Below are 19,501 nucleotides of genomic sequence, written 5' to 3'. Positions count from 1 at the left end.
AGGTGACAAATAAGCATATGAAAAGGTGTTCCACATATGTCATCAGGGAAATGCAAATTAGAACAGCAATGAGATACCACTACACACCTATCAGAATGGCCAAAGTCCAGAACATTGACAACACTAAATGCTAGCAAAGACGTGCAGCAACAGAAACTCTCATTCATTGTTGGTAAAATACAAAAAGGTATGGTCACTTTGGAATACAGTTTGGCAGTCTCTTATAAAACTAAACATACTCTTACCATACAATCAAGCCATGGTAGATGGTCCTTTGTATTTACCCAAAGGAGTTGAAAATTTATGTCCACACGAAAGCCTACACATGGATGTTTACAGTATAATTAACAATTAACAAAACTTGGAAGCAACCACGATGTCCTTCAGTGGATGAATAATAAATAAATGTGGTACATCCAGATAGTGGAATATTATTCTGTGCTAAGAAGAAATGAGCTATCAAGCCATGAAAAGACATGGAAGAACCTTAAATGAATATAACTAAGTGAAAGAAGCCAATCTGAAAAGGCTATATACTGTATGATTCTAACTCTATGACTTTCCAGAAAAGGTAAAATTATGGAGACGGTAAAAAGATCATTGGTTTCCAGGAGTGAGGAGGGGAAATAAGGATGAATAGGCAGAGCACAGAGGAGTTTTAGGGTGGTGAAGCAATTCTGTACAATACCATAATGACGGACACATATCATATAATTTTCAAAACCCATAGAATGTATAACACTAATGTAAACTATGGACTTTGGGTTATGAGTTTCCAATGTAGGTTCATTGATGGTAACAAATGTACCATTGTGATGGGGGATGTTGGTAGTGGAGGAAAGGTATGTATGTGGTGGTGGGGGGCAGGGAGTCTATGGAAACTCTCTGTACTTTCTGGTCAATTTTGCTGTGAACCTAAAACTGCCCTGAAAAATAAAGTCTTATTTTTAAAAAATGGACAAAGGAACTTCCCTGGTGGCACAGTGATTAAGAATCCGCCTGCCAATGCAGGGGACGTTGGTTCGAGCCCTGGTCCGGGAAGATCCCACATGCTGCGGAGCAACTAAGCCCGTGCGCCACAGCTACTGAGCCTGTGCTCTAGACCCCGTGAGCCACAACTGCTGAGCCCGCATGCCACAACTACTGAAGCTCTTGCACCTAGAGCCCATGCTCCACAACAAGAGAAGCCACCGCAATGAGAAGCCTGCGCACCACAACGAAGACGCAATGCAGCCAAAAATAAATAAATAAATTTTAAAAATAAAAATAATAAATAAAAATTAAAAATGGACCAAGAAGAGTTCCGAAATTTTGTTTTCAGTCATTGAAGAATGAGGAATTATAGAGGACTCTTTGGATTGCCAAGCTGGTTGCCAAAGTTGCCTTAGCTCCATCATGCCCAATGTCTGAGTGTTGTTAGAAATTTCCTTGGAGGGGGCAAATGGGATCTGCTCAGCATCCTAGTTCTCACACAAAAAGGTTGAAAATCAGTGAGGAAATATATACAAAAGCATTTTATATACTTTGAAATCTGCTATAAACTAAATGTTAATTATTGCTATTTCTGTCCCTGGGTTAGAAGAATTACCTAGGACTTAAATTAAAAGACTACAGATGGCTTTTAGTCTAAAATACTTAATATATACTAATTGAAAAGTAGTATATGGTTTCTTTTCTTTGATTTGCAGATTCAAAATGTTCTTCATGAATTTTTTCAAAATCCAGATTTCCAGCTTGGTAAGCCTGCCTGTTACTGCAGTGTTTATATTTCTCTCTCTCCTTTTTTTTGAGGGTGGGGGGATGCTGAATAAAGATGAAGAGTCATGTAGTCAAGCTCTTTTGCTCTTTTCAGTTGGAGAATGTAGAAAAGCAGAGATGCAATCAGTGATTTTTAATTCTTTTAGTTGAGTGCCCCATTTTATTACAACTATTTTGTAATAACCCTTTATTATCCTATCAAATTCCTAGAAAATATTGCTTACATACACAGAATTTTAAAAGAAAGATATAATGTCATAGCTGTGATATGAAGGAGAAATACAAGTAAAGACATAAGAAAATTAAATGTGCTGTATTTCAATATATAAATGCTTAGTTACAACTTCGCTAAAAGACATATGGAATAGTCAGACATTTGTACCTATTTATAATGAATGTTTAGACATAAGAAAAGTAAAATTATATCCAATCAGTCATACTCTTTGTATTTGGCATTTTGAAATAAGAGCAAAATGAATGGATTTTTATATACATGTAGAATCCCCATGAACAGGAAAGCTACAAATGCAGACTAACACAGGTATGTTATATTGGAGTTCAGATACAATTTATGATATTACCTTCAATTATATAATTTTGTAAAATGGTGAACAACTCTTGGCAAAGTTCCAAAATGAAGCAAAATACAATTCTCTTTCAAATTTTCATAGCAGTTACGTTCTTGGAAAATTCAACAGCAAAAATATGTCTGTGTTTATATGTAAAACAGAATTATTAGCTTCCAGACTCAAAATTATTCTAAGCAAATTCTTCACCTACTTGAATGTCTGGCAGGAGGGGGAAAGTCTTTATTGTGGAGGAATTGCAGGAGTTCTGCCCCTACCCCGACTCCCCATCATCAGAGCAACAAAAACTCATCTATGAATTTCCACCATGTTCACTGAGGGGAGAAGGAGACAGTACCATACCTATGGAGAACCACAGGTTTTGTTGATTTTGTTTTCAGAAAAGTTTCTTTACAGGAGATTAAGCAAAAAAATCTGACTTGTTGAATAAAGAACTAGAGTTTGGGTTCTGAGATTTACATAATTTATATCCAATTGATTTTTTTAATTGATTTTTTGACCACTTTATTACAATAAGGATAGATTGTCTGAAATCTGTTCTCACCTTTTTTTTTTAAGATTTTTTTTTTGATGTGGACCATTTTTAAAGTCTTTATTGAATTTGTTTATTGCTTCTGCTTTATGTTTTGGTTTTTTGGCCACGAGGCATGTGGGATCTTAGCTCCCCAATCAGGGATTGAACCCGCACCCCTTACATTGGAAGGCGAAGTCTTAACCACTGGACAGCCAGGGAAGTCCCTCACTTTTAAAAATAAAATATGCTTCCTATGTTCCCAATCACTGGTCTCCAAACGTGCTTTAGGCCTTGCTGATAACCTTTTCTCCTTCTACCTGTTCACAGCTTATCTAAAAACTATAATTCTTCACAGCACAGCCTTAACTCCTCTTTCAGAAAATCTTTGCAATAACTTCTATTATTCATTTAGTTTTTGTTGTGGGTACAGAAAGAATGAGTTAAGAGAGCTCTATTTGAGACTGTGATAAAATTAGAGAAATTCCAGACCACTTTACTTGACAGTGATTGCTTCTCCTCTCACCTCCTATACCATATAGTATTTATTTTCTGTACCATTTATTCATTCAGTATTTATTGAGCACTCAGTTCCGGATACTGTGATGGGGTAGAGGATGCAAAGAGGACTAAGACATGTATCCTGACCTTAAGTTGCTCAAAGTGCAGCTAAGGGAGAGACGCATACATTTAATAACAACGGTTACTGGTAGAAAACAGTCTGGCTTGCGTAATCTTCTGGAGCTTGGGGGAAAGTCTGGGATGGGGATAAGAACATCTCATGTGTAAACTTATACTAAAGTTTATACAGTCCTCTTATGACAATAACTGGTATCTCATAATAAATCATTAACAAAAATTAGGAGTTTGACTAAAGAATCTTTTTAAGGAGGCAAGGATATACAATGGAGAAAAGACAGTCTCTTCAATAAGTGTTGCTGGGAAAACTGGACAGCTACATGTAAAAGAATGAAATTAGAACACTCCCTAACACCATACACAAAATTAAACTCAAAATGGATTCGAGACCTAAATGTAAGACCAGACACTATAAAACTCTTAGAGGAAAACATAGGAAGAACACTCTTTGACATAAATCACAGCAAGATCTTTTTTGATCCACCTCCTAGAGTAATGGAAATAAAAACAAGAGTAAACAAATGGGGGCTTCCCTGGTGGCGCAGTGGTTGAGAATCCGCCTGCCAATGCAGGGGACACGGGTTCGATCCCTGGTCTGGGAAGATCCCACATGCCGCGGAGCAACTAAGCTCGTGTGCCACAACTACTGAGCCTGTGCTCTAGAGCCCGTGAGCCACAACTACTGAGCCCTCGTGCCGCAACTACTGAAGCCCGCGCACCTAGAGCCCGTGCTCCACAATGAGAGAAGCCACTGCAATGAGAAATCTGCGCACCGCAACGAAGAGTAGCCCCCGCTCGCCGCAACTAGAGAAAGCCCGCGCACAGCAACGAAGACCCAATGCAGCCAAAAATAAATAAATAAATAAAATTTAAAAAAATAAATAAAATAAACAAATGGGACCTAATTAAACTTAAAAGCTTTTGCAAAGCAAAGGAAACTACAAACCAGACGAAAAGACAACCCTCAGAATGGGAGAAAATATTTGCCAACAAATCAACGGACAAAGGATTAATCTCCAAAATATATAAACAGCTCATGCAGCTCAATATTAAAAAAACCAACCCAATGCAAAAATGGGCAGAAGACCTAAATAGACATTTCTCTAAAGAAGATATACAGACTGCCAACAAACACATGAAAGAATGCTCAACATCACTAATCATTAGAGAAATGCAAATCAAAACTGCAATGAGGTATCACCTCTCACCAGTTAGAATGGGCATCATCAGAAAATCTACAAACAAATGCTGGAGAGGGTGTGGAGAAAAGGGAACCCTCTTGCACTTTTGGTGGGAATGTAAATTGATACAGCCACTATGGAGTATCCTTAAAAAACAGTATGCAGGTTCCTTAAAAAACTAAAAATAGAATTACCATATGACCCAGCAATCCCACTACGGGCATATACCCAGAGAAATCATAATTCAAAAAGACACATGGACCCCACTGTTCATTGCAGCACTATTTACAATAGCCAGGACATGGAAGCAACCTAAATGCTCACCGACGGATAAATGGATAAAGAAGATGTGGTACATATATACAGTGGAATATTACTCAGCCATGAAAAGGAACGAAATTGGGTCATTTGTAGAGACGTGGATGGATCTAGAGACTGTCATACAAAGTGAAGTTAGTCAGAAGGAGAAAAACACATATTGTATATTAACACATATATGTGGAACCTAGAAAAATGGTACAGATGAACTGGTTTGCAGGGCAGAAATTGCAACACAGATGTAGAGAACAAACGTATGGACGCCAAGGGGGGAAGTGGCGGGGGTTGGGGTGGTGGTGTGATGAACTGGGAGATTGGGATTGACATGTATACACTAATACGTATAAAATGGATAACTAATAAGAACCTGCTGTATAAAAAAATAAATAAAATAAAATTCAAAAATTCAAAAAAAAATGTTTTTATGTACCAGCCCATAATAGGCAGGAAGAGTTACTCTTAGAAGTAGGAGAGGAAACCAGTGTATTAATTCTTTTATCATGAGCTTTCATACAATTTATGTGTCCTGGTAAGGTCAATAAGGATCATGTAATTGTCATAATCAAATGGAGGTTTAAAAAAGTCTTTATTTCAAGTTTTGCTGTTTATATTTTTGTATTATTTGAGTCTTTTACCAAAAGAATATATTCATATATTATTTATTTATTTTTTAAAATATTAAAGACAAAATTAAGTATTTAAAAGGAAAGTTTGTGGAAGTGTTGTGTTTTAGGACCTTCTAGCATAAATACTAGCATAAACCAACACAGATATTTTTGCAGTCTTTTATACTATTGATGTGCCTATTTATTTCTGCTTTATCTTGACATGGTCATTAAAAATGTAGGCATGTTATTTTTAGTGTTTGAGTTGCTTAGTTAAATAGAAGCCAGGAAAAATAATAATTTTGTAGTAATTGTAATGTTACCCAACTATATATCATTTACTCTATTATAAATATTGATGGACATTAAGAATTTTATGTTCTTTTGGAGTACTATAATATGAATATAAAATATGAATGTATCACAACCAAACTATCAAATAACCTTTGTTCCATAATTAAAAGCATGCTGCCAACAATTGGATATTGCTGACTCAATGGAACCAAGACTGAACAAAATGGAATTTATAGAAGTAAGTTACATTATTCATTATTTAAATCAAATTATTTTGCCAGTTTCAATTGTCTTTTGGTGGATGTCACACATACATTTACTTAAATTAAATGAAAGCATAAAAACTTATTTTATCGATTGTAAGATGTACACTTCAAAATATTTTAACCCCTCTGAAATTAGGTTACATCTTATAATCAAAGGCATGTTGCAACTTCTTTCAGTCAGTGGTACTCATGATGTGTGTGAAAAACTTCCACTGACACCTTCAGGTAGGGCCAAGAAAAACCAGCTTCTTATATTCAGTGAAATCTGGTTCTACAAATAATAATGAGGTTTCAAACTTACAAAGCATTTCCTATGGGCCAGGTGCTGTCCAAAGCTATCCATATATTAACTCAGGTAATCTCAGCAATCCTTATTCCTACTTTTATAGATGAAGACACTGAGGTACAGAAAAGGTAAGTAACTTGTACACGGTCTCACAATTAGTGGAGCTAGGGATATTTGTATTCAGGCAGTTTGGCTTAGAAGTCTACATAAAATTACACCTGAGAAAGTATGATTCTACTGTAGTGGAATAAGCAAAAGAAGCAATTTAATAGTACCAGGGTCCTAAGTCTTCTATAGCCTGCTTTTATATTTTTTCATGTCTCTCCTCTAATTCCCCTTGTTTTTCTCTGAGTCTCAGAGTCAAGGTAACTTTCTCCTCCTCTCTTATACCCTGGCTCCATGGAAGGTGATGACTATGCACTATATACAATTTCAAGGTTCTGTATGAAGGATTTCTGGAATCCTTGAAATAATTATCATACAGATAAGTATTTGTCAATCCTGTCTCAATTATGTTCTGTTTTCTTATATTCTGTATTTGTCTATTTGGCATCCATTAGTCACAGGGCCAAACTAATGGCCAAAGTTGTTTATATGTCCTCTGTGGTCCAGAGCACATACTCTGAACCACCTCCTTATTTAAATCTCACTCACCAAACCAATATTTCCCCTGCACTAAATCAACCCAGGGCCAGATACCAGATAACTAGGGACTGCCCCTGTACCCCAAGGCCTGCTGAGATTATTCAAACTAGCCAATCCTAAGCTGTTTACTCTGCCCTGCCTTGCCTTTCCTGAGGAAACTCCAATAACGGCTCTGGCCCAGGCTTTCCACTTACTCCTGCTTCTGCCTCCAGACCCAAACCTGGTGCTCCCTCTGTGGCTTTGCATGGCATGACATGCTCCCTTCTCTTGGAAACTGTAAATAATAAAAAAAAATCTTCTGTCAGTGACATTAGCTTCCCCATGCCAACAGTCAGCCATCTCCATAAATTATTGGATTGGCCAAAAAGTTCTTTCAAGTTTTTCCATAATCCAAATGAACTTTTTGGCCAACCCAATAAAATCTTGTGAGTGCAAATGAGAAAAGTTACTCAAAGAAAACTATGCAGAAGAATAAACTATAGTATTAAAATGGTTTAGAAAAAGTCAAGGCTTTATCACTTTAATGTAGTAATAAATGTAACTTAATTTTCTTTGCAACACACTGATTCTAGATGCTACTTGCCTTTTTGTCTTATACTAGTTTCCCTAAAATAGGGCAATTTAGAAAATTTTCTTATTTTTTAAAATATAAAAGTAATACTATATGAATTTTATGATATGTGAGTTATATCTCAGTAAGAAAGTAATATTCACTTTAGAAAATTAAAAATAAAAAGTATAAAGATGAAAAAACTTTTAATCCATAATTCATTTTAATGGAAACATTATAATATAATTATTATAATTTATTTAATCATTTATTTATTGTTGGACATTTCTCATTATTCACTATAAATATGATAGGATTAATATCTGCATATAAACTTTTGTTTACAGCTTGATATGGACTGAATTATGCCCCCTGCAAATTCACATGTTGAATTCCTAACCTTCCCAATGTGATTTTTTTTTAGGAGATAGGGCTAACAGAGGTAATTAAGGTTAAATGAAGTCATAAAGGTGGAGTTCAAATCCGATAGGATTGATGACCTTACAAGAAGAGAAAGAGAGAGACCTCTCTCTCTTTCTACATGCATGCACTAAGGAAAGGCCTTGTGAAGGCACAGCAAGAAGGCAGCCATTTGAAACCCAAAAAGAGAGCCTTCACCAGACACCAACCCTGTTGGCACCTTGATTTTGGACTTATCAGCCTGCAGAACTGTGAGTAAATAAATTTCTGCTGTTTAAGCCACCCAGTCTATGGTATTTTGTCATGGCAGCCCGAGCTAAGACACAGTAATTTCCTTAGAATAGGTTCCCAGAAAGAATTACTAGGTCAAAGAATAAACATTGGAAGGATTTGGGTATCTATTGTCCAATTGTGCTTTTGATTATACTGATTTGTTCTCCCATTAGCAATATGTGAGAGCTTTCAAAGCACCATATTCTCACCAATAGTGGGCATTATTGCATATAAGAAACCTCTGCAATTTAATGGCATTTTGTTTTTTAGCTTTTATCTTTTTGATTACTAATGAGGTTAAACATTTTTCTGTGCAATTTAAATTTTTTTCTTCTGTGAATTATCTGTTCACATCCTTTGCCCATCTTACCTATTGATGTTTATTTTTTCTTGTGGAATTGTAAATGCTCTTTATGTACTAAAGACATTACCATTTATGACTGTAAATTGCATGTATTTTTCAAGTTTTTCCAATTGTTTCAAAAATGTTTTTTTTTTTTAATAAATAAATCTATTGATTTTTTGAGGTCTTTTCCATTGCTCCTGTGCTTAGAGGTTTCTCTCCTTCCCATGATCAGCTAAATATTCACCCATTTTTTCTAGCTCTTTTTGCTCTGTAAAATTAATTTGAAAATTATTTTGGTAAATAATGAAGTGAGAGTCTGACTTCATTTTCCCATAAAATGACTAGCCAAACATACCTATCACTCTACTTATTACATAAACCTTTCTTTTACAAGTAGCTGATTTTCCAAATGAAATTTCTTCTACATCATTACTTCCTTCTTTCCAATGGAAAAAAGTAGAGTATTTTACAAAATTTGAATGACTGAAATTTTTTAGTGCCCATGTAAATGCAGTTTTGCCAGAAAGAAGAGGATTCTCTATGACCAACATGGACCATTTTCCTGTTGGGATCAGATAAATCAAAATCAGATGGACGGAAAAGAGGCTTTCTTTTTACTTTAACAAATTCATTTGCAAAAACAGATCACAATTTTCAGTAAAAATATTTTCAATTTTTCCCATATAAATTAGAAGTGGTGAGAAAATTTTAGTTCCATGTTGTCTCTTGTTACCTTGCCTGCTATTGACAAAGCTGTCACCCTTTCATTGTCTTTTCACATTTCTTGGGAAAGCCAATTTAATTTGCCAGACTGAAATGAAAAGATAAATCATGGTACGACTTCTTATCCTTGTTCGATTGAGAATAAATTTATTCCAGAGACCTTGTTTTAACCGTAAATTGCCAAAATAACATCACCAAAGTAAATATTTTGAATTAAGAGAACTATTATTAGAGTAATATAAAAATGAACTACAGGGGCTTCCCTGGTGGCGCAGTGGTTGAGAATCTGCCTGCCGGTGCAGGGGACACGGGTTCGAGCCCTGGTCTGGGGGGATCCCACGTGCCGCGGAGCGGCTGGGCCCGTGGGCCACAACTACTGAGCCTGCGCGTCTGGAGCCTGTGCTCCGCGACAAGAGAGGCCGCGATAGTGAGAGGCCCGTGCACCGCGATGAAGAGTGGCCCCCGCTTGCCGCAACTAGAGAAAGCCCTAGCACAGAAACGAGGACCCAACACAGCCAAAAATAAATAAATAAATAAATAAATTTAACAAAAAAAAAAAAAAAAAAATGAACTACAAGTTCTTCCCAATTTCAGAGAGAGAAGTCTTCTCTAGCAATGTCATGTTAAAATATAACTTCTCCCATTCTTCTATGTGATTGGAGACCTCTTTTTTAAAAATCCAAACCATTGTTATTTCCCCAATTCTAAGATGAACAGTTTTCTTTTTGCACTTCTGAAAGCAAGATGCATCTTACAGGTGATGGATATGTCTATGATCTTGGTGATGATGATTTCACGGGTATATACGTATTCCCAAACTCATTGAATTGTATATATTAAATATGTACAGCTTTTTACGTGTTAATCATACCTCAGTGAAGTGATTTTTTTAAAAACGATGCATCTTACAGTCAATGTGTACATTAGTGAAATAATATTTTTTCCTCTCTTCTCCAACCCCTAAAATCTGGGGTTTTTTTCCAAAATCTGTTCTTAAATCAATAGTCTCTTATGATTGGTGGTTTTCGATAACTGAAAAAAAATGCTATATGCACTTTATAAGCAAATCACCTAATATAAGATGACAAGAAAGATGAAATTAAGAGAATTTTTAAAGGAATATCAAATTAATGAAAATAAGCAATCAAATAAAACTGAGCAAATTTCAAGATTAAAAATCATTTCATGGAACCAAAAATTTTTTATATTTGCAAATGTTAAAATTTTATATTTGTAAAATTTAAAGTTAATAAAGGGGCTTCCCTGGTGGCGCAGTGGTTGAGAATCGCCTGCCAGTGCAGAGAACATGGGTTCGATCCCTGGTCTGGGAAGATCCCACATGCCACGGAGCAACTAAGCCCGTGCGCCACAACTACTGAGCCTATGCTCTAGAGCCCGTGAGCCACACCTACTGAGCCCACATGCTGCATCTACTGAAGCCCACGCACCTAGAGCCCGTGCTCTGCAGCAAGAGAAGCCACCGCAATGAGAAGCCCGCACACTGCAATGAAGAGTAGCCCCCGCTTGCCGCAATTAGAGAAAGCCCGTGCGCAGCAACAAAGACCCAACACAGCCAAAATAAATAAATTAAATAAATTAATTAATTTTAAAAAAAGTTAATAAAGACAGTTGGATACTCTTAAGCTTTATGGGTTTCAGAACATTTTAATAGAATATATAAAAGAAACATACATTACAACAATACATGAATAAAAATTCACAATAATTGTGGAGATATTAAAACTTTTTTTGGAAATACCTTTATTGAGATAATACATATACTATATTTATTTCCTATGGCTGCTATAAAAAATTATTACAAATTTGGTGGCTTAAAAAACAAAAGCAAAAATTTGTTCTCTCACAGCTCTGGAGGCCAGAAACCCAAAATCGTTATCCCTGAGCCAAAATTAAGGTGTCACCAGGGCTGCACTCACTCTGGAGGGTCTAAATGGAGAATTTCCTCTTCCAGCTTATGGTAGCTCCTTGCATTTCTTGACTTGTGGCTACATCACCAGTCTCTGCCTCTGTGGTCACATTGCCTTTTCCTCTTCTGTCTGAAAAATCTCCCTCTTATAAGCATACATGTGATTGCATTTAGAGCCCATCCAAATAATCCAGGATAATCTCCTCATCCCAAATATTTTAACTTAATCTGGGCCACAAAGACTTTTTTCCCATATAAGGTAATATTTACAGGTTCCAGGGATTGGGACCTGATTTCTTTAAGGGCCGTTATTCAGCCTCCTACACATACCTTATAATTCACTTATTTAGAGTATATAATTTAATGGTTGTTAGTACTTTTACAGAGTTGTAACCATTAAAACAATCCATTTTAGAACATCTTCATCACCCCAAAAAGAAACCCCATACCCATTAAGCTAGTCATTTTCCATTTCCCTCTAAACCTCCAGCCCTAGGCAACCACTGATCTCTTTTCTGTCTCTTACAGATTTGCCTATTCTGGAAATTTCACATGAGTGGATTCATGTGATATGTGGTGTTTTGTTACTGGTTTCTTTCACTAAGCATAATAATTGTGAAGTTGTAACATGTTTCAATACTTCATTTCCTTTTATTGCTGAATAATATTCCTTTATATGGACATACCACATTTTATTTATCCATCCATCAGTTGAGCTGTTTTCACTTTTTGATTATTGTATAATAAATAACACTGCTACAAACATTTGTGTATATGTTTTTGTGTGAACATGTGTCTCAGTTCTCTTAGGTATACTGTATACCTAGGAGTGGAATTGCTGGTTCATATGATAACTCTATGTTTACCCTTTTAAGGAACTGCCAGACTGCTTTCCACAGTGGCTGTACCATTTTACATTCCCACAGTGAATAAGGGTTCTAGTTGATCCACATCCTTGTCAACACTGGTTACTCTCTGTTTTTTGGTTTTGTTTCATTGTTTTGTTTTTTTAATTATAGCCATCCTTGTGGGCATGAAGTGGTAGCTCACTGCGGTTTTGAAATGGATTTCTCTGATGGCTAAAATGATACCGAGCATCTTTTCATGTGCTTATGGGCCACTTGCATATCTTTTTGGAGAAACGTCTACTTACATCCTTTGACCATTTTTTAATTGGGTTATTTGTCTTTTTATTATTGGGTTATAAGAGTTCTTTATTCTAGATACAATCCCTGGTCAAATCTATATTCACAAATATTTTCTCCTATTCTGTGGGTTATTTTTCATTTTCTCGATGATGTCCTTCAAAGCAGAAAAGTTTTTTTTGTTGTTGGTGTTGTTTTTAACTTGGCTTGCAGGATACTAGTTCCCTGACCAGGGATCAAACCCGCCCCCTTGGCAGTGAAAGGGCGGAGTCCTCACCACTGACAGCCAGGGAATTCCCAAAAGTTTTAGTTTTGATGAAGTCCAATTTGTCAGTTTTTTGTTGTTGTTTTTGCTTTTTCTTTTTGTGTCATATCCAAGAAACTATTGCCTAATTCAAGGTCATAAAGATAAGCTCCTAAGTTTTAGAGTTTTAACTCTTACATATATGTCTATTTAAATATCTGATCCTTTGAGTTCATTTTTGTATGTGGCATGAAGTAGCAAAACTTTTTTTGAAGTATTTGATAAGTCAAAAAGGCAAAAAATAAATAAGGATATAAAGAACCTATTATATTATCAATAAGACATTATATAAGTACGTATAGAACTTCAATCCCTATAGTGACCCTGATCCAGTTTTCATGGACTATTGATCAAAATTTATCATAAATAGACCACCAAGAGAACTTTATATAAGTTTCAAAAACTAGAAATGTGACATGTTATATTCTCTTACCGTTACGTAATAAAACTGGAAAATAAACAAGTTTTAAAATTATGTAAGCCCAATTATTTGAAAATTTAAAAATTATTTAGTAATTTGTAGGTCAAAATCTTACATCTGACTTTATGGAATGCTACTAAATGTTTACTCAGATGAGAAATTGTAGTCTTTTTAAAAAATTTTTTTTATTTTTATGGCTGCGTCAGGTCTTAGTGGTGGCACATGGGATCTTTGGTGAAGCATGCGGGATCTGTCGTTGCGGCAGCTGGGCTCTTCATTGCGGTGTGTGGTCTTCTCTCTAGTTGTGGCGTGTGGGTTTTCTCTTCTCTAGTTGTGGTGTGCAGACACCAGAGCGCATGGGCTGTGTAGTTTGTGGCACATGGGCTCTCTAGTTGAGCCGCACGAGTTCAGTAGTTGTGGCGTGCAGGCTTAGTTGCCCTGCAGCGTGTGGGATCTTAGTTCTCCGACCAGGGATCAAACCCACGTCCCCTGCATTGGAAGGCGGATTCTTTACCACTGGACCGCCAGGGAAGTCCCCCAAAATTGTAGTCTTAAAAAATGCAGTGGGGTGAAGAATTTTAAAAACACAGATAAATATAAAAATAGAATAACAATGTATATATTCCCATAACCTAGGATTAATTCTTGTTAACACCATGGAATATTTTTCTAAGGAAAAATTATTTGGCTTTGTAAAAATTATCATGACCAAAATAAGAATTCAAACAACTCATAAAAGTACAAAGATGGGGATTTAAAAATTATCATAAGTTTCTTACCCAGAAATAACCATTGTTACCCTTAGGTGAACATCATTTAAAACAGCTTTATATTTTATGTCTCAGTAGATAGAGGAATATATAGCAATGTAGATGATCATAAATTCTGTTAAAATTTTTAATTACTTTAAATAAAAAAATTTAATTGTACTTAATTCCAACAGAAGAAAGAGAAACTGAAGTAAAAGTAAGGGAATTATTGAAATTGAACATAGCTTCACAAAAATTATTCTAAAATCATTCCAAGAAAAGACAATATGATAAAAATCAGAAAAGCTTGCAGTCATTTTTTTAAAATCACATATTTCAATTATAGAAATAACAGTTGACACCCCACTATAAAAGATGAAGTTGTTTAATATTTCCTCATGTGTTCCTATCTTTTTTCTTATGTCTCCCAAGTTTAGTTATTTTATAATTTTTATTTTATCCAGATTTATATCATTTACTTTCTCTTCTATAACTATAGTTCCCATAATTGATTAATCTTAGTCTAATATTCAACTGGATTTGAGGTTCACTTCCTGTTCTTTTACAGTGGCTTTGCTATTCCTGAGTTACTTATTTTGATTCATCTCTTAATTAGCTAAATTTATTGTAAAGTTTTTTCAGGAAGGTCTCAAGGGTGCTATATTTTCTGACTTCTTTTATGTTGAAAATGCCTGCATATTGCCTCTAAAGCTATATGTTGGATGGGTATACTGTATTTGGGTCACATTTTCTTTTCACTTCAAAACATTATGGACATTGCTCAATTATTTACTGGTATTGAATGTTGTGAACTCTGTCAGTTTTACTTTTCTCCCTTCATTCGTTTTAATTAATTCAACAAATATGTACATATACCTAATACATATATACATACACACATATCGTATATGAATACATATATGTATATATCCATATATGATATTTATCTATTTGTGTGCATATGTATATATGTAAGTAAATCCATACAATTAAAGGAGAAAGTGGGTAAGGGTGATATATATACATACTTAATACGAACTCATTAGCATTCTACATAATACCTTTGTAGATGTATATATCTATATATATATATGTATGTGTGTATATATATGTGTATATAAATAAATTTTGGTTTTAATGGGTGGTTTGGGCTATTAATAATTGTTTTTCTGACATTTCCCAACTTCTCTTCCTGAAATGCAAACAGCATATCTTCAGGTACTTTCATTAGAGCGAAGAGCTGTTATGTCAACAGAAACCAAGAAAGTATTTCTTGTATAGAAATATTTATTGAAAATGTTTAATGATCTGATCAATAAATCATTCAGACATGACATCTGACATAGAAGTAGTGTTGAGAACACTTGCATTTTTTTATATTTATTTTTTATGAGGTAACATTGGTTTATAAGGTTCATGTGTACAACACAGATGGAATACTTGCTTTTAAAGAGATGTGCTTTAAGGTTATTTTGTCAGCACTCCCTGAAACTGGAAGAAAATCAAATTATAAATGTTGGGTTTAAAGTCAAGCTATTACACACAGGTGCCACCCAGTGGAGATACTATGCCATGGAGTTGCCCTCTAATTGTTTTAATGAGCAGTGTAATTAGCATTCAGGTTGGAGCATGTTTGGAGAAAGTGGAGTCACTGAGTAATAATTAATATAGAGAAAAAGACAAATGGAGAGATTGAATGGTCACAGATACTTCCACATGCACATCATTTTCCTAGCATGTCTGTTTTTTGGTGGTTAAATGAATAGATGATGATCTTTTTGTTGACTTTTACCTCTCTTTTCATCTGTTTTATTGCAGTAAATGAAGATCTAGAGTAACTATTTTAGAATATTTACTTCTAGTCTCTTAGTCATTAAGTATATACTGACTGTTTATTCTCTGTGCTAGGAAAGATGTCAAAATTAGAGTTGTACTTCTTACCCTTAAGGACCAAATAATGCATTACTGCATTTCTGTATGGGAGTATGCCTATGGCTATATGCAGGCATTTATGTCTGTGTGTGTGTGTATGTGTGTGTGTGTGTGTGTGTGTAGATGCATGCAGACATACACTGGATAAAACCAGAGTAGGATACAGGGAATGGAAGGATCAAAATATAAGCAAATTAAGGACAGACACCACAAAAAGACAATTAGAAAGCAATGAACAGGTGCAAAACATTATGAATTATATTATTATATTATTATCTTGCTGAGGGTTGCATAGTAAAAGAAAATAGAGACTTCAGTGGACCAGGTTTGATGTAGGAAACTCATCTGGTGTTCATGAGTGTTAAATTTCTTCCACTTGCCATGTATCTGCACCTTGTTATCTCCTTACTTTATGTTTAATGCTCTTAAACATTAAGAACAATGCTTTAAACATTTATATATTGACAGGAACAATTTTAAATGTAAAATGTGCTAGTTTATTTGAGATTGTTTTATTCTGATTATAAGCTAAATATTTAGACATATAAGAAATATGTTTTGGGAGAGTGTCAGGCTTGTTTTAAATTCTCAGAACACTCTGGTTCCCAAAAGACAACTCCTTCTAGGAGACAAAACTTACCATTTGTATCATTTTAATGCTGGGGCTGAGTTGTTCAAGTAGATATTGTGTTCTCTATACAAGTTTGAAAAGGAACAGAAGTCTTAACCCTTAGATTTCAGTGGGCTCCCATTAGCAAAACTAATTGCATTGTCTTGTGTTCAGGCTAGGAGTAAGCAGGTGCTGATAGGCAGCTCCTTCCTGAAGTTCCCAGATTTCAGTCTTACAGAAGATCTACCCTTTCATTTCCCTATCTGAGTGGTTAATTTGTTTATCAACAGAAGAAAACCATTTCAAGTATATTTGCTTTATCTGAACATCACTAATGTGTTTATAGAAAATGTAGTTAACTTTTTAGGTAGGAGGGTTCTTTTTTAATTTCCTAGACTTTTTGAACTCCATGAATTCCCTTTGTTTTGGTAAAGAATCTCCTAATAACCTGTTTTAAGAGAAGTCTGAAAGATAAGTATGTCTAAATTTTTCTTGGTACATTTTAAGGCAAAGATTACCTTGAGTTGTCAAAAAGTGCCCATAATTTTTTTTGATAATAGTCCCACAAATGGCTGTATGCCCCTCTCCAAAAAAAGTTTCTGTAGGTTGATTGGTTGTTTGGAACTTGAAACCCATTTTCCAAATAGAAGTAATATTTTATATAGTGGCCAGGGTCCTTGTTTTCAAAGTTCCTGAAATGGAGTTCTTAATAATCATTAAGTAACTATTTCTGTGAGGGAAAGTGCTACCTGAAGAAGAGGGCATCACCATGCACTACCAGGGAAAGGAACTTCCTTATTTCTAATCCACTGGTGATGACTATATACAAGACCTTTAGTATGACAAGGTTCATGGAGTAAAGGGTAAGGATGGCCTCAGGTAGAAGAGAGCCTCCGAAGACCCCACAGTGAGGAGCTGAAGGAGGCTGTCCTCTCATCAATGCAGATCATCCTTTCCCACCTCTGGGGGTCCAGAGATTGACACACTTCTATTTCTACTGATACTAGCAATCGGCCCTTGACTGATGGATGTTCTTTCCCTGATGCAGTTTCACAGTTAGTCCCCTAAACCAGGGGTCCCCAACCCCCAGGCCGCACAGCAGGAGGTGAGCAGCCGGCGAGCCAGGGAAGCTTCATCGGCCGCTCCACATCGCTTGTATTACTGCCTGAACCAACCTCCCCCCAACCCCCAGCCGTGGAAAAATGGTCTTCCACAAAACCGGTCCCTGGTGCCAAAAAGGTTGGGGACCGCTGCAACTGTTGCCTCAAAGTAATACTAAGTATAGATTTCTCAGACAAGAGTGAATCCTTTTAAAGAACTATTCTGTAGGGGTATGTGGCCTACTTATCAGTTCTGCTCACTCTAGGCACCAGAATCTTGACTCAGATTGTCATTTGTGTTCACCATTCCCAGTTATTTGTAACAAACATTTAGGTGTTCTTTATCTTGTAATTATCTAAATACAACAGAAGGATCAAGAATGGGTGAATGCATACCACAGAATAATAACTCTCTATATAGTTTGCTTTATGTTTGTCCCAGTGGATTGGAGATGGAAAGATGCCACAGACACAACAGCTGCAAAGTTTCGTTTACAGATACTTACAGAGAAAGTTTGTTATATAAAGCAGGATACAACACAGCATGCTTCCAGAGGATCCCTAGAGTTCTCCGCAGGGATTAGACTATTGGCATGAATCAGAGTAGAGGGTTTCAAACCATCCTGGTTTGCCTGGGACTGAGGGGTTTCTCAGTATATGGGACTTTCAGTGCTAAACCAGGAAAGTTCCAGGCAAAGTGAGGCAGTTGGTCACCCTAATTGAGGAGTTTACTTTGCTTTTCTTTGTCCTTATCTCCCACCTGATCATTGTGGAAACTCTGGCCACGTATCTACCTGCTCAAGGACAAGTGAAAACAACCCAACACCTTCCTGTTTACTGTGGACCTGGCTAAGGCTGAGGGTCAGTTTCCCAGCAGCATCCTTCAGTAGACATAGGCTTCAAGCAATCTGAGGTCTACACCTGAATTATAAAATGGGCTTAAGAATAATTATATTCAGAACTGCAATTTACTATACAGTGGGATTCAGATGTTAAGTTTTGATTCTGCCACACTGAGGAACCAGTGTATCCCTTGGCCAGGTGTAAATAAGGGCCAGGCCTCTGCCTAGACTCTTTTTTGGGATTCTTTGTTCTTGCTCCAAAGTGGTCTGCTTTGAGATGGTCACTTCCTTATGCTCAGTTGTTTTATATCAATCAGACAGTCTGAGGCCTTCAAACTGACACAGCTCAAAGTTTAAACTTTAAATAGAGAGGCTTCATCAGCTGTACCCAAAGATTGTACTTTAACATATTCTACTAAGTCCAGGCTGTGCATTTTCCTTGAAATAGTATGCATCTGAGTGGCTTTCTGTTCTCTCTAGTTCAACTGTATTTTGTAATTTTTGTTTGTTTTGTTTTGCTCATTTTGTTTTCCATGTGCTTTGAGCTATGGCAAAGAAGGAGAGAAGATGGAAGAATGATGGCTCTGGGGGAGGTAGAGGCAGCAATATGTTGTGAAACTACCTGAGGAGACCTTAGGAGGAAACAAGGGAATTTTAAGCCAGGGAAATGGGAGAGCCTATGGTAAACTGTCCTCCAAGTTGGTGTGTGTCTTCCCAGGTCGTCTTCAACTGTAAGAAACACACAAATCAAGGAACTGTCTGATCAGCAATTCCTTATTGTTTGTATTAGTTTGCTAGGGCTGCCATAACAAAGTACCATAGACTGGGTGACTTAAACATCAGAAATTTAATTTCTCAGTTCTGGAAGCTAGAAGTCCAAGACAAGAAATTGGCAGGGTTGGTTTCTTCTGAGGGTCTCTCTCTCTCCTTGGCTTGTAGATGGCCATCTTCTCCTTGTACCTTCACGTGGTCTTCCCCTCTGTAAATGCCTGTGTACAAATTTCCTCTTTTCTAAAAAAAATTTTTTTGGCTGCACCGTGCGGCATGCAGGATCTTAGTTCCCCGACCA

The 19,501-nt window shown here is 36.1% G+C and overlaps 1 protein-coding gene across 1 annotated transcript in view; it reads left to right on the top strand.

The window, feature by feature from the left end:
- EFCAB5 (EF-hand calcium binding domain 5) overlaps positions 1 to 19,501 on the top strand; it is a 113,874-nt gene that overhangs the window by 44,423 nt on the left and 49,950 nt on the right. The window contains exons 7-8 of the mRNA XM_057536276.1: positions 1,689 to 1,749; positions 6,064 to 6,131. Of these exons, the coding sequence (XP_057392259.1) occupies positions 1,689 to 1,749; positions 6,064 to 6,131 (129 nt within the window). The remainder of the gene's footprint in view (positions 1 to 1,688; positions 1,750 to 6,063; positions 6,132 to 19,501) is intronic.

Source organism: Balaenoptera acutorostrata, chromosome 20, assembly GCF_949987535.1.
Source record: "Balaenoptera acutorostrata chromosome 20, mBalAcu1.1, whole genome shotgun sequence".
NCBI classification, from domain to species: Eukaryota; Metazoa; Chordata; class Mammalia; order Artiodactyla; family Balaenopteridae; genus Balaenoptera; species Balaenoptera acutorostrata.
Note: the sequence above shows the minus strand (reverse complement) of the source record. Positions and strands in the feature narration are given on the sequence as shown.